General features: G+C 44.4%; 1 protein-coding gene across 5 annotated transcripts in view; it reads right to left on the reverse strand.

Annotated features, from left to right (window-relative positions):
- Positions 1-16,905, reverse strand: part of EML1 (EMAP like 1) — a 196,282-nt gene that overhangs the window by 81,011 nt on the left and 98,366 nt on the right. For all 5 annotated transcript variants that reach the window (XM_070477850.1, XM_070477847.1, XM_070477849.1 and 2 more), the window contains exon 2: positions 3,315-3,497. In XM_070477850.1, coding sequence (XP_070333951.1) covers positions 3,315-3,471 — 157 coding nt within the window. In that variant the 5' untranslated portion in view covers positions 3,472-3,497. The remainder of the gene's footprint in view (positions 1-3,314; positions 3,498-16,905) is intronic.

A 16,905-nucleotide genomic window follows, 5' to 3' on the forward strand; every position in this document is an offset into this window, starting at 1 on the left:
TAGTCATCAGATTTATTTTTGGAAAGCTGCGTAGGTCAAGAATAACCTGGTTTCTATTTAAAATACCCTAATCGTTTTGTAATTTAGGAGAAAAAGATTATTTAAAGGGATTATTCACAATGTAGGCATCTCCCAATATGTATATCTCACATGGAGCTGGTGATAATTACCCTGAAGGACAGGGAAAAGAGATTGCTTTCCACAGACATGTGAAAATGTATCCAGGCCAGAGAAGAAATGAACAGATGCAACATCAAGACAGTACCCTCTCCTGACTCCAAGGAAAAGATGGCAACTGTGAAATGATTTCTTAAATCCCAACAAAATAAGAAAGTTAATTTTAAAGGGACATTTACATGCTGCAGACTTAAAAGGGCTTAACCAAAGGAATTTGACAGCCAAGATGAATTCCATTTTCAAGAGTTAGCCATGAGGAAAAGCGGTTCTGGCCAAAGATGAGTAATGCACATTGGCTGAAATCAGATGCCAGGGTTCTAACTAGCAGGAGAGAAGCTTTTACGAGGCATTTTATTTCTACAACTGTAAGAAGAGGGTCACTACAGAATTACTTAACACACAAATATTGCTTTCTATTTTGTTCCCAGGCACCACTGGGGAATGAAATAGTGATTTAAATGTGCCAGAAATCCACTATTTATAGGTATAGAACTCTGTCACAGGCTATGTTCTACTAGGAAAAAGAAAAAGGGATTTAAAGAAAAAACAGGAGTTTTGCCTTACTAGGAGCTTACGAGCAAAGAAGGAGGGGAAGTTAGTAATAAGCTTCAGGTTCTAAGCATGTCAGGGAGGGGCCTGCCCCTCTCGGCCCCTGATCAGAAGTGTTTGCTGTGCTGAACTGGACGACAGCGTAAGCTGAGGGCAGACAGACGAGAGTCACTGAAAGTATCCAGGAGGCACGGCCTCCACAAGGGCCAAGGACTCGTGTGTGGTTTTGGTTCTGCAAGCTCTCTCCATCCCAGAGTCTTAATAAACTGTTTTCTGGTCCACTGTGGACATTTCTTCTTTGACTCAACTGGCATTTACTGATCATCTACAACTGTGTACACCTCGGCTACAATTCACCAAAGTCGGCTACAAGTCACCAAGATCGGCTACAACTCACCAATGTCGGTGACAAGTCACCAACGTCAGCTATTAGTGACCGAAGTCTACTGCAATTCACCAATGTCGGCTACAACTCACCAACGTCAGCCACAACTCACCAATGTCGGCTACAACTCACCAATGTTGGCTACAACTCACCAACGTCGGCCACAACTCACCAACATCGGCCACAAGTCACCAATGATGGTGAAGTCACCAACGTCAGCTACTAGTCACCAATGTCTCCTGCAATTCACCAATGTTGGCTACAACTCACCAATGTTAGCTATAACTCACCAATGTCGTCTACCACTCACCAGTGTCGGCTACAACTCACCAATGTTGTCTACAACTCACCAATGTTGTCTACAACTCACCAATGTTGGCTACAACTCACCAATGTCGGCCACAACTCACCAACGTCGGCCACAAGTCACCAATGATGGTGAAGTCACCAACGTCAGCTACTAGTCACCAATGTCTACTGCAATTCACCAATGTTGGCTACAACTCACCAATGTCAGCTACAACTCACCAGTGTCGTCTACAACTCACCAATGTTGGCTACAATTCACCAACGTTGGCTACAACTCACCAGTGTCAACTACAATTCACCAATGTCGGCTACAACTCACCAATGTCGGCTACAACTCACCAATATCAGCTACAATTCACCAATGTCAACTACAATTCACCAATGTCGGCTATAACTCAGCAATGTCGGCTACCAGTCACCAATGTCCAGCCAAAAGAAACCGTCACACTTCGTGGGATGATTTCAACTATCCTACGATTGCTTCACTATTGTTCTAAGCTTGGGTTCTCTGTCAATATTAAGAGGGCAACATATCTCCTGGAGCAAGAATCTGCCATGAGCCACCACGGGATCCTACAGTCCCACTCCTGGGCACATGTCCAGAGAAAATGATAATTCAAAAAGATACATGCACCCCAGTGTCAGGAGCAGCACTATGTACAATAGCCAAGACAGTGAAGCAACCTAAATGTTCATCAACAGAGGAGTGGATAAAGAAGATGTGGCACATCACATACAATGGAGTATTACCCAGCCATAAAAAAGGATGAAATAATGCCACTCGCAGCACCATGGATGAACCTAGAGATGATCATATGAAGTGAAGTTAAGTCAGAGAAAGACAAACAACACAGGCTATCACTTATATGTGGAATCCAAAAACACCACAAATGAACTTATTCACAAAACAGAAATAGACACATAGACACAGAAAACAAACTTGTGATTACTAAAGCAGAAAGGAGGGAGAGGGACACATCAGGCGGTTGGGATTAACATATACAACTTGTTGTTGTTCAGTTGCTAAGTGGTGTCCAACTCTTTGTGACCCCATGGACTGCAGCACACCAGGCTCCTCTGTCCTCCACTATCTCCTGGAGTTTGCTCAAATTCATTTCCGTTGAGTTGGTGATGCTATCTAACCATCTCATCTGTATATAAAATAGAAAACTGACAAGGACCTACTGTACATACAGTCAGAGAACTATACTCAATATTTTGTGACAACCCATAAGGGCTTCCCAGGTGATGTACCAGTAAAGCATCTGCTTGCCAAGGCAGGAGACCCAGGTTCTATCCCTGGGTTGGGAAGATCACCTGGAGAAGGAAATAGCAACCTGCTCCACTATCTGTGCCTGGAAAATTCCAGGACAGAGGAGCCTGGCTGGCTATAGTTCATGGGATCGCAAAGAGTCTGACACAACTTTGCGACTGGGCACATACACACATAAAGGGAAAAGAATCTGATACATGTATATTTACATGTGTATGTAAAAAGAATAGATACATGTATACATGTATTCTTCCCAGGTGGCGCTAGTGGCAAAGAGCCCGCCTGCCAATGCAGCAGACAGGGATTTGATCCCTGGGTCGGGAAGATTACTGTAGAAGGAAATGACAACCCACTCCAGTATTCTTCCCTGGAGAATCCCACAGACAGAGGAGCCTGGCAGGCTACAGTCCATGGGTCACAAAGAGACGGACACAACTGAAGCAACTTAGCGCGCACGCATGTATATGAGTAACTGAAGCACTTTGCTGTACACCTGGGACTACCACAACCTTGTAAATCAACTGAACTTCGGCATTTTAGAAAAGAATATTTAAAATGAGAAAAAAGCAAAATGCACCACTGCCGAGCCCGCTGTCGCTCCCGTGCATCTGCAACGCGCACCTTTGGTAGGTCCTTTCCTGTTGAGCACGGCCTGCTGCTCCTCGGTGATGTTCAGCCTCCGAACCACATCGGCGAGAGCCGACTTGAGCAGCTGGATGTCGTCCTCCTGCATCTGGACTCGCTGCTCCAGGGAGGCGATGCGGTCTGTCACCTCCATGCTGCTGGCAGCAGAAGCGCTGTCATCTAGACCAAGGAAAAAAGTAACAAATTAGTCTCAACTGCTGCCCAGAGAAATCAGACCAACAGACACACACCGGCACGCTGCCATCACACCAAAACATTTAAAAACTAGAGACCATGGCTTCCCTGGTGGCTCAGTCGGTGAAGAATCTGCCTGCAGTGCAGGAGACCTGGCTTCAATCCTTGGGTCAGGAAGATCCCCTGGAGGAGGAAATGGCAACCCACTCCAATATTCTTGCCTGGAAAATCCCATGGACAGAGGAGCCTGGTGGGCTACAGTCCACGGTGTCATGAAGAATCAGACACAACTGAGCAACTAAACCACCACCAGCAGAGACCACGGCAGACTTGTGTGAAATCTTTTATTACAAGGGACTACAGTGCTTCATTCTGCTACTGTCTTTTCATTCTCTAGGTTTGTGCTTTTCATTTTTTTAAAACTGTGGTTTTAATTGCCATGATATTTTTCTAGAGCCGGGCCATTTTCTTTGCATGGTATTAGAGAACCCTAAAAGTAGAGTGGATATTAGCACACGTTTAGTACAACTTCCCACACGTGGCGGAAATCTGCTGCCCAGCCTCTGGCTTTTGTTCCAATGATGCTACTGACAGGTCCATGCGATGACCACAGGGCCACAGTACCCACCAGTCAAGACTAAAGGATCGGCTAATCTGACAAAGAGGCTTCCCAGGTGGCTCAGTGGTAAAGAATCTGCCTGCTAGGAGATGCAGGTTTGATCACTGGGTTGGGAAGATCCCCTTAGATGGAAATGAAAACTCACTCCAATATTCTTGCCTGGGAAATCCCATGGACAGAGGAGCCTGGCGGGCTGCAGTCCATGCGGTCACAAAGAGTCAGATAACACAACTTAGCATAAACAACAACAAACCTGACAAAGCAATCAGTTCAGTTCAGTCGTTCAGTCATGTCTGACTCTTTGTGACCCCATGGACTGCAACACGCCAGGCTTGCCTGTCCATCACCAACTTCTGGTGCTTGCTCAAACTCATGTCCATTGAGTCGGTGATGCCATCCAACCACCTCATCCTCTGTCACCCACTTCTCCTCCTGCCTTCAATCTTTCCCAGCATCAGGGTCTTTTCCAATGAGTCAGCTCTTTGCATCAGGTGCTCAAAGTATTGGAGCTTCAGCTTCAGCATCAGTTCTCCCAATGAATATTCAGGACTGATTTCCTTCACGATGGACTGGCTGAATCTCCTTGCAGTCCAAGGGACTCTCAAGAATCTTCTCCAACACCACAGTTCAAAAGCATCAATTCTTCAGTGCTCAGCTTTCTTTATGGTCCAACTCTCACATCCATACATAACTACTGGAAAAACCATAGCTTTGACTATATGGACCTTTGTCGGCAAAGTAACGTCTCTGCTTTCTAACATGCTGTCAAGGTTGGTCACAGCTTTTTTTCCAAGGAGCATGCAACTTTTAATTTCATGGCTGCAGTCACCATCTGCAGTGATTTTGGAGCCCAAGAAAACAAAGTCTGTCAGTGTTTCCATTGTTTCCCATCTATTTGCCATGAAGTGATGGGACTGGATGCCATGATCTTAATTTTTTGATCGTTGAGTTTTAAGCCAGCTTTTTCACTCTCCTCTTTCATTTTCATCAAGAGGCTCTTCAGTTCCTCCTTGCTTTCTGCCATAAGGGTGGTATCATCTGCATATCTGAGGTTATTGATATTTCTCCCGGCAATCTTGATTCCAGCTTGTGCTTCATTCAGCCCAGCATTTTGCATGACGTACTCTGCATGTAAGTTAAATAAGCAGGGTGACAATATACAGCCTTGACGACAGGAGTGCCCAAATCTGTTCGCAAACATACGCTTACAGCTAGAGTCACCACAGTTCTGTCTAGAATCGTAACTCTTAATTCCTTAGCAAGGTCCACCAGGGCCCTCCACGGTCCACTTGGCCTCTCCAACTCATCCTGCACCCTTCTTCCCTTCTGTTTCTGAGTTCCAGTCAAACTATCCTTTCTCTCTTACTTTAAGGATTTGTATTTGCTGTTGCCTTTGCCTGAAACATTTCTCAATCAGGTTTTTTCATGACCAAGTTCTGTTCTTTCAGTCTCAATTCAAATGGGAGTTTTTCAGAGAATCTGGCTAATAACCTTCCCTAAAGTTGTTCTTTTCAGCCACATTCACCTTGTTTCTTTTCTTTTTTTTCTGGACATGCCATGCCCTGCTGACTCAGCTGGTAAAGAATCCAAGACCCGGGTTTGATCCCTGGGTTGGGAAGATCCCCTGGAGAATGGAAAGGCTACCCACTCCAGTATTCTGGCCTAGAGAATTTCATGGATGGTATAGTCCATGGGGGTTGCAAAGAGTTGGACACAACTGATTGACTTTCACTTTATGTACAGAGGAGCCTGGTAAGCTTCAGTCCACAGGGTCACAAAGAATGGGATACGAATGAAATGACTTAGCACACTTGCACGCAGTTTGCAGATGGTAGTTCCCCGATCAGGGATCAAACTTGCAGCGGAAGCATGCAATTTTTTATCATTGGACCGCCGAGGAAGTCACATCTATCTTATTTCTTTCTTTCATAGCATCATCAAGAACTATAATCACCTTGCTTGTTTGCTTACTGTTTATGTCTCCTAACTAACATGTAAGCATCATGAATCTCTTCTGCTTCTGGGTATGACTTCTCTTGGACAGCACTCCCTGCAGAAAGGCACCATTAAGCCTACAAATCATACAAATAACAGAAGAAGTACTGGAGCGTGGACACAAGCATACAGATTCCAGTGGGAGTTTGCACTCGCTTGGTGGAGGGCAGATGGGGAACTATAAAAAAACCCCAAACTCCCTTTTCTGTGATCTTTAGCCCCAGGCTAAGCAGTAAACACACAGGTGGGTGAGGACATATGTGGAAAAACCTGCAGTCTTTTTGTCCTTAAAAAATAAAAAAATGAAGTCTGAGAACTGTGAACACTGGAGAGAGCAGGGAAATCCCCAAATGAAAAAAGCTAGAGGTGGGGGGGATCCTCAAACTCTGTCTCTTCATTTCTGATTGAATATCATGATACAAAACAGCACTGAAAAATTCATTAGACATTAGGGTTTGATTAATAACGTGTTTCCTAAGTCATAAAAAAATCTGCTTATGAAAAGTGAAAGTCGCTCAGTCCTGTCTGATTCTTTGCGACCTCATGGACTATACAGTCCATAGAAATCTTCAGGCCACAATACTGGAGTGGGTAGCCTTTCCCTTCTCCAGGGGATCTTCCCAACCCAGGGATCGAACCCAGGTCTCCCACATTGCAGGTAGATTCTTTACCAACTGAGCTATCAGGGAAGCCCCCAATCTGCTTATAGAATCATATTTTGGGGGTTGTCTGAGTGGATGGCAGCTTTGAGGAGGATGACACATCCATCAGTGGGACCTGAACACACAGAATGTGCTGGCCGGCACAGTCCTGGACAGGAATAAGTCAGGCTCTATCGTTCAACCTTGTGTCTTATAATCAATATCATATAATCCAGCGTGTAAGACAGGCAGCTATAAGATTATATAGCTGCTGCTCTATATTATCAACATTTATGATGCAAAACAGCATTCCGGTGGCCTGTCTGTGCTATGTGCACGCATGCGTGCTAAGTGGCTTTAGTTGTGTCCAACTCTGTGTGACCCTATGGACTTCAGCCTGCCAGGCTCCTCTGTCCATGGAATTCTCCAGGCCAAAATACTGGAGTGGGTAGATGCTCCCTTCTCCAGGGGATCTTCCCATCCCGGGGATGGAACTCAGGTCTCCCGCACTACTGGTGGATTCTTTACCATCCGAGCCAGCAGGAAAGCCCAAGAACCTCCATATCCGCCTTCAAATACAAGCGATTAAAAACTTAAATGTCTGATCTGCTTAAGAGGACCTCCATTTGTGAGACTGGCTGAAGTTCTCCCCAGGCCATACAATCCCGGAGCTTATCAGATCCTGCCAGCACCACCACTTTCACCTGCTGTGGAATGTCTTCTGCTCCTGCGAGCAATGACCCTCGAGATCAGACTCGGGCTTCTTGGCAGCAGTGGCAGCTGCCTGAAGTTCTTAACCTTGAGCACAGAAAAGGCCAGTGTTGTTCAAACGACTTACCATGCCAATTCAGCTGGGGCCAAGCTGATTAGCATAATGAGAAACAAAACCCCAAGCCCAGTTTAACCAACACAAACCATTCCCAACCTCTGTGCATGGCACAGGATGGGCGAGCACGTCTGAATTCCATCAAAGAAAACCTCATGAGATTGGGAATCCGGTCCACATGAAACCTTCACAGGTTATTTACTTAAGTAATTTTCATTCCAAGGCCTCTAAAGTTCGTCTACAGAGGTCATTAAAATGGTGTTAACAAGAGGGCAGCTTGATCAGTTTTCAAAGTTTTCGCATTCTTTCAAGCACCACTGCACTTTGGGGTGTGTTAAGGGAAGCTTGGAAAAAGATGATATTCTCTGTATTATTACCTCTTGAGTTTTTAACTAGAACTACTGGCTGTGGCACTGCTCATTTCCTCAGGAAGACCTGGGGGTCTATTTACACAGGGCGGGCAGGATGTCCCTTTATCTCAGTATTGGTAACGATCCCTCAGATGGTGATGATGCTGTGTGTGAGCAGGTGGGCAGGATTTAACGTGAGGCAGGACCAGCCCCACAGTGGTGCGAGGACCTCAGGGCAGATGTCTCAGCTGGCCAGCTGCTTTAGAAGACACTGTGTCCTCTGCCAGCCACAGACCTTCCTGGGGCTACAAGTCCAGCCTCCTGGCATTCTGTCAAGGTCTGAACACAGTTCAGAAGACTGGTTCTTGGAAAAGATAATGATCAGGGTTACCTGCACTGGACTGTCTGGGTCCTGGGGCTTCTGAGAGGACACTGACCTGGGATTCAAACTCAGCAGGGCTCAGCTCCTGGGTCTGGCACTTATGAACTGCGTGACCTTAGCCAACGACTTGACCCCTCCAGGAATAACACCATAACCTGTCTTCTGAAGTTCTTGTGAGGTCAGAGGTTAATGTATACGAAACATCAAATAGGATGATGGCAAATGGGTGCTCAACACAAATGGTAGTTTAGTATTTTTTCACTTGTTCATATTGCTTTATGTTTTATTTTGTATTGGGGCATAGCCGATCAACAATGTTGTGATAGTTTCAGATGAACAGCGAAGGAACTCAGCCATACATATTCATGTGTCCTTTCTCCCCCAAACTCCCCGCCCACCCAGGCTGCCATAGAACATGAAGCAGAGTTCCCTGCACTACACAGTAGGTCCTTGACGGCTATCCATTTTAAATACAGCAGTGTGTGCACGTCCATCCCAAATTCCCTAGGTAGTTTAGTATTTCTATAGTTTACTGCTGTTAATATTATCATAGCAAAGAGCAAACACTGAAAACAGAGAAATCAACTTCAGGAACAGCTATTGAACACACGCTGCAAGTATGTGCAGGGCTTGCCCTGTGAGATAGGCGGAGGCTAAAGTAAAAAGTACCATTTCTGGCTCTGCAGTACCTTGATCAAGTTGAGGAAATGTGACATAAGCTGAAGATGAAGTTTCATCAAAGTTCTCGGCCATGATAGTAGGGCTTCCCTGGTGGGTCAGACGGTAAAGAATCTGCCTGCAGTGCGGGAGACCCAGTTTGGATCCCCTGGGTCGGGAACAAACCCTGGAGAAGGGCATGGCAACCCACTCCAGTATCCTTGCCTGGAGAGTGCCATGGACAGAGGAGCCTGGCGGGCTACAGCCCACGGGGTGGCAAAGAGTCGGACAGGACTGAAGTGACTGAGCACGCATGCTGTCACGCGAAAGTGTTAGTCACTCAGTGGTGTCCGACTCTTTGCCACACCATGGACTGTAGCCCACCAGGCTCCTCTGTCCATGGCACTCTCCAGGCAAGGATACTGGAGTGGGTTGCCATGCCTTACTCCATGGGATCTTCCCAACCCAAGGATCAAACCTGCGTCTCTCATGTCGCCTGCATTGGCAGGCAGGTTCTTTACCATTTAAGCCAGCAGGGAAGCCTTGACAGCACCTGACTGGTGGCCAAAACATGTACCAAGCATTCCATCCAAGGCTCCATCTTGACTTGCTTCTTGTGAGAACCTAGCCAAACACCAGCTTCTTTCTGAGTTTCAAATGATATCAACAGGCCTGGTAGGTCCTATAGCACGCCTGGTTCCATAGGTAAACAGGGCACTTGAGCTGTGCCCTTTACCTGGGCTTCATGCTGCTATTTGTGGCTATGACTTTCAAGCTTAATTACTGTTTTACAGCAAAAAAGTGGCACAAAAAGATCTTCAGGTAACATATCTGCTTTATTCTATTAAAAAGGCAAGGAAAGTACACTTTTTTCTTCATTCATATGATTATCTCATTACCTAGAGATAAAAACAGACTCTTGACTCTAAATCTCCCGGTGATATGAAGGTGCTGCTATTATCTGAATGATGTTCCAGGAGGCCAAAGTAGGGCTATTCAATTTAAAAGCTTAACTGAGAATCTGTCCCCTTTATTTGAGGTGGCCTCTCTTTTCCTTAATGATTTAAAACATTAAGGATAGCACCAAACAGTAATAGCTACCTTCATTTCCCATCCACTATGTGTCAAACCCTGGGTCTCACGGTGCATTATGTCCAATCCACATGACTTCTTATTTTCCTTTTTTTTGGCCAGGGCCTGCTGCATGCAGGATCTTAGTTCCCAAACCAGGGAATGAACCCATGTGCCCTGCATTAGGAGCCTGGAGTCTTAACCACTGGACCACCAGGGAAGTCCTCATTCAACTGGCTCCATCTGGGTGTCATGCCCGTTTCAGGGATGAGACTGAAGAAGTTAGGCGTCTCACCCACCTCATCTAAGTCATGCAGTGAACACAGCAAGCCAAAGGCGAGTCTCTACATGGGATCCTGGAGTCTCTCCAAATGACAAGTATTCATTCCAGTAGGATGTGTATGGTACTAAGCATAAAATAAGTGGATAATTTTTGCATCATTTTACCTTTTCCAAAATATTAGACAAATGCTATTTAGAAAAAGTCTTATTATAGGGTTCTAGTATTTTAGGGACCAATCATAAAAGCAATAAGGATTAACGACATCTCAGTAATCTGTAGGCAGACACCTCACGTAAAAGCTGGCTTTCTGTACCATGCACTGTTTGCAGAAAAGTTATGTTATATCACTACAGTATTCACTAGCAAAAGAAATGTGGAAATAGGCAGCATGGACAAGCAACATATGTTCTGTCATTTTGGGGTCTGAATTTCAGCCCTACTGTCAGATTTGTGGCCCTGCACACCACCCCTGGCCGCAGGGTTCCAGCTTTATTTCACTTCTAAGACTCAGGCTTCTCCTCTGATCACCTGGGTTGGTCAGGAACTCTGAGCCTTGGTCATCCCAGGGCTGGACCTGCCACTTGAGCTCTGGCTCTGAAATTCATCACTTCACAGAAAATTACAAGAGCTGACCTTACCCATTAGTAAAGCTGTTTCAAATGACGTTGAGCTAATGTTTGTATACTTGACTGTAACAGAATTCTAAAGCCCCTGACTGATATAAAATGTAAAATATAAATATATATATATATATAAATCAGCCGCTGCCATTGGGACTGATTAAGGAGCTTCAGCAGAGTCTCTTGAATCTGGAAGGAAACTGTATCAAGATCTTTTATGAGTCTTGGGTTGTAAAACAGTGGTGCTGGACACCAGATAAAACACATAAGATCACCCTAAGAAGCAATATGTGACTCATTTGAATTTAGATGACACAGAGTTTAAAGCTAACAAACCTTCCATTCAATTCAATAAGATGTTACTAAAGCATCTTCTGGGCCAGACACTGTGACCTTCCTAACCTCAGGGCTCTCTACCTAGCAGAACAGAGACTGGTCAACAAATAACTATCCCAGAAAAACAGGGACACAGATCAGAGAGCAATTAAATTGTCCCCACCCCACCTCCATCAAGAACTGGGCAAAAAGCCAGCTGGAGATGTAACACAAGAACCAGACAAACCTAGAACGAAACACAGGTGGAGCGCAAAGAGCAGGGTTCCAGGGGAGCTGCTGGGTTTCAATTAATGCTTAACGGGTGAAACAAAAGAGAAAGAAGAACAATCGCTTATGGAAAGACCAGCCTTGAAATTCCCTGGTTATGTATTTAGGAAATGTGTTGATTACTTTATCTTGAAATATGCTCTAATTTCATTTTGCCTAACGATGGTTACCAAGCTAGCAAAGACTTCCCATAGAGCCCTGAGATTTCTTGAAATCCTCAGAATGCTTATTTAACACTTAACACTTTAATATTCATTTCTAATACTATACACACTTACACACACACACACACACACACACACGTAGACACACACCTTCATGCACACACACCCTTAACTCTGCAGAAGTAATTCTAAGTCTTGTTTCTGTTTGAAATTTAAAGACCTAGAAACTGTAAAATGGTTAATACCTTTTCTGTCCATTTTACAGTTTTTTTTTAACCCTGAATTTCCCAGATTTATTTAATAAATATCTTTGACAGCCTAGTACATATCAAGTATACATCAAGCCTGATTTTTCACTTCGGAGAACATGACTTTAATGAGCACAGTTCATGTAAAAGCAACACAAACCTGCAGGGGGTGAATTCTGCAAGGGAGGGAAGTATTTACAAGACATCCTTTGAGCAAACATTGTGAAGTCTCCCAGGGCTACGGACCAGGATTACTAAACCTCAGTGTCCCCCAAGAGCATAAGCAAGCAATGCCATTAAAATCAAGAAATTAATACAGTAATTCTAAGACCTCTGACATCCAGTGTGGTCATAAAGAGGAAAGGGTCACATGGGGAAAAGTGAGGTTTCCGGTGAGAGGCATCCCCACTGTACAGTTTCAAAGTGAACAAGAGATGCTCCCAACAATGTGTGGCGTGATCGGCCCTAAAACTCGAGCTTTGCTCTGAAGTTCAGAAGCACCACACTAAGGCAGGAGTAGCATGTCCAGTCTCTGGGACAGCTGGGATGAGGGAGTGGAGGAAGGGGAGGAGGGCGAAGAGAGGGGAGGAGGGGTGGGAGGAGGCAGAGGAGAGGAGGGGAGGAGAGCCAAGCCGAGAGGAGGGAGAAGAAAAGACTAAAGCTTTGTAACAAAGCTCCTAGCAAGGCATGCAGGATCCCTGAATCCTTACCATAAAAGGCAAGATTAAAATTTTGGAGGTGGGGAAGGGGAGAGCAGACAGAATAACAAGCACAAGGGTGGGACTTGATACAGAGCTAAAACCGGAGCCTACATTTTTATTTCACGTGGAGACTACTGCAACATGCACTAATTGAGTTTGTTGTACACCGCACCATAAGAGGTCCTCGCTTCATAAACTGACTTAACAAAAAATATCCAAAGAGGTAGCTTTAACAAGTCTTTATTTGATACAATGGATTTAAAACCTTTCAGTAAAAGAAATAAAATGAAAGCTACTCTCATTATTTTTCTATTAATTTCCATTAGTATAAAAGTGTTTTGATTTGAAGTTCTCTACAGTTCCATTACCCATAACATTGACTGTCTTCTACAGTGAACTGTTTTGATTAGTTTTAGACAATATTCCCCTGCACGAAAGCCTGTGCTTTTAATAGTTGAGATGAAGGTCAGAAAAGCACAATTTAAATGGTCTGAAATACACTACTGGGGCTAAAGCTAGACCACTAGTTCTTCAAGATACAACTTTCTAAAACATACTGAAAACCAGTGCTCTATCTTCAGGATAATACGGCAGACATGACTGGTTCATGGATGATATTACAACGGAAAATACCTAGGTTCTCACTGTGCAGATTATCTTTTAGGTTCTTATCAAAAAAGTGGAGCTGCAACACTCTAAGGTTAGAATCTAAAAGGACGTTTGAACTCTAACCTCTCCCACCCACATTCTTTTCTGTGATTATCATTACTGCAAAATTTTCTCCTTGCCCTTTCTTATTGACATTGTGTAACTACTTTTTTTTTTCCCAAGGTGTCATCAACTTCTGCTTCGAGCCAGGATGGAGCAACAGGGACTGGATTTGCCATCCCGCCTAAAACAGCTAAAAAGACAGACGAGATCTACTGCATGGTGGCTTGCCAAGACACTGGACATCAGACAGCGAGAGCTGTGACTGCTCAGAGGACGAGCAAAGAGGTGAGCCCTGTGACTGCCCCAGGGCACAGCCTGGAGAGTTTCCAGGAAGCCATGCCAGGGGGGACCCGGGTGGAGCCTGGGGGGGTCTCTTTCGGTGGGGGAAGACAGTGCTGGAAGTCCAGAAAAGCCGAGATGATGAGAATTCAGAGGGCAGAATACCAAAGTGGAGAGACCCGCAAAGAGAGGAAACTGCAGGAATGTGCAGAGAGTGCCTGCAGCTCTTCGGCTGAGAAGCCGTCAGCACTAATGTGTGAGGAGATTACCCGGTCTCGGGCAGGAGCCGCCCAATAAGAGTAAAGACATCCATTCCAGAGCTCACACAGGGCTGGTAGTAGTTCCTGTCAGGCTGAGCTAGGGTGGAAAACCACAGAATCCACAGGGTACTGGGTAGAGAACACAGAGGATTTGACCCTAGACTAAATGCTACTCTGCTTCCCCCTAATGAAGCTTAAGAGCAAGACTTGAAAGAATCAAACTGTTTCCAAGTAACCTAACCACATCCCAGAACAAAGCTCAAAAAATTTATGGGAATATAAAATATCCATCTCTCAATAAGGTAAAATTCATGTCTGGCATCAAATAAAAAACCACCAGGCATTCAAAGAAGCAGGAAAATATGACCCATAAGCAGGAAAAGAACCAACTGACAAAACTAGCCCAGAAATGATAGAATTACGAGGCAAGGAAATTAAAGCTATCATAACTGTACTGCCTATGTTCCAGAAACTAAAAGAAAGAAATGAATGCGTTAGGAAGATGCATGGAAGATATATATTAAGATATAGAATAAGGAAAATTTCTAGAGATGAAAACTATAACACACTAGATGAGAGTAACTGAAAAGATGAGTGAGCAGGAAGAAACAGCAGTAGAAACTTCCCAAAATGAAATTTAGAGGAAAAAAAGACTCAAAAGAGGGAGGAAGAGACAGAGAAAAGATGAATGAGAATGAAGCATCAGAAGGGTTGTGGGACAACTTCAAGTGTCATAATATCTACGAAGCTCCAGTCCCTAAGGAGATCAAACCAGTCCATCCTAAAGGAAAACAACCCTAAACACTCACTGGAAGGACTGTGGCTGAAGCTCCAATACTCTGGCCACCTGATGCAAAGAGTTGACTCACTGGGAAAGACCCTGAAGATGGGAAAGACTGAAGGCAAAACTCACTTCTGCTGCTTGATCCAACCATTCCACTCTTAGGTGTTCACCCAAGAGAAATGAAAACATAGGCGCATACAAAGACTGGAAACAGCCCAAACGTCCACCAACAAATGAATACGCAAACAAACTGTGGTATGTCCAGACCACGGATATACGAGTTGGGAATAAAAGTATACTAACAATGAACAAGCAACAATGCGGAGGAATGTCAAAACAATTTTGCTGAGTAAAAGAAGCCAGAAAATAGAGTACATGCTATATGAGTCCATTTATACAAAATCACACAAGATGCAAACCAATCTATAATGACGGAATATCAGTGGTTGAAGAGGTGGGCGAGGCAGAGCAATGACGGAGGGCCACAAAGACACTTCAGGGCTTGGTGATTATCTTCATTATCTTGATTGTGGTTAAGGTTTCATGGATACACGCATATGTCAAAACTTATCAAATTGCTCATTTAAGTATGTTCAGATTATTGTATGTCAATGATACTTCCAGAAAGCTTTTTTTTTTTTCTTAAGGGGAAAAAAGCAGTGGAAGGAAAAACAAGAAAGGAAAAAAAAAGTATGCACATTTTAATGATTCCAGAAAATCCAGTGTTACAAGGTACCAAAAATCCTTTGTGGAATGAGGCAAAATACAAAAGATTAGAAAATATTTGGCTTGGATAAAGAAACGAAAAGGATAAACTGAACTGTTTCTGGACCTAAAGCTTATAACAGACTTTTTCTTAATGGACTTAAAAAAAAAAAGGAAAATAGGTTTGATCAAGGTCAACGCTATATATTCAGCAGTCACAGCAAAACAACATTTCCCCCATCTCCCACCCCCCAATTTAACTCAGAAGAGCTTTTAAAGTTCTCCTGAAGTTCCTCATTCCAAATTCCATAAAAGAGACAAATTCCCTGGCTCACAGCTGCTGATGGCCCGAAGGGAGCGGTGCTGAGCGCAGGGCTCAGGTCCAAGGCCCTGAAGACGCGCTTCCATGGCACCTGTCCCCGAGGGCTGCAGTTCTCCCCCGCAGTTGGTTCTCCTTCCACTGAGAGTTCAGAGTGAGACTGAGATCAAACAGCCAACAGAACCATTCGGCGAGACATTCAGATCTATCCACAAAGACATTTCGCCTCTCCACATTCAAAACCCTGCTTCCAGCCCCCACCAAAACACACTGGCAAATACTGCCTGCAGTACATATCTATAACATTGTCAGTGTCAAAGGGCATTCGAATAATACAAATGGACAATCTAGTTCTCTAATCTTTTTAATGTACTTGAAAAGGATATTGATGCATTTGAGTTGTGGCAGCTTCCCAAAGTGAAATTCTGCAGCCTGATTCTTTATTCAAGTACCGTGTGACGTTTAATCTGAAAGATGAACTCTAGAAAAAATGAGGGGGCAGTGAGCCAAGAGAGTGGGAGGGGGAGGAGATGACTGAAATAACCTTGTCAGTCTAGAACCCCTGGAGAATAACATTCCTAGAAAGTATTAGGAGGGGTCATCCTTTCAAGGGGCACATTTTTTAAAAAGTTTCAACCATTTTGTGCAATAGCAGAGAGATAAAAAGTGGTCAAAGGACTTGAGTAGACACTTCTCCAAAGAAAACACACAGATGGCCACTAAGCACATGAAAAAATGTTCGACATCATCAGTCATTAGGGAACTGTAAATCAAAACCACAATGAACCAGTCCTTCATCTCACTCACGAGGAGGGGTTAAATCAACAACATTGAAAACGACAAGTGTTGGCGAGGACGTGCAGAAACTGAACCTTGGGCGCTGCGGGTAGGAAAGTATTAATCAAACGGTACTGCCTCTGTGGAACACAGCATGGTGGGCCCTCAAAAAGGGGAACACAGGATGATCAATTACCATTCCACCCCTAAGCTGGTTGTCGTTCAGTCGCTCAGTCATGTCTGACTCTTTGTGACCCCACAGACCGCAGCACTCCAGGCTCTCCTGTCCTTCACCACCTCCCAGGGTTTGCTCTGACTCACGTCCATTGGATCGGTGAAGCCACCCAACCATCTCATCCTCTGTCACCCCCTTCTCCTCAATCTCCAGGGCATACACC

This window comes from Odocoileus virginianus, chromosome 16 (genome assembly GCF_023699985.2).
Source record: "Odocoileus virginianus isolate 20LAN1187 ecotype Illinois chromosome 16, Ovbor_1.2, whole genome shotgun sequence".
Lineage (NCBI taxonomy): Eukaryota > Metazoa > Chordata > Mammalia > Artiodactyla > Cervidae > Odocoileus > Odocoileus virginianus.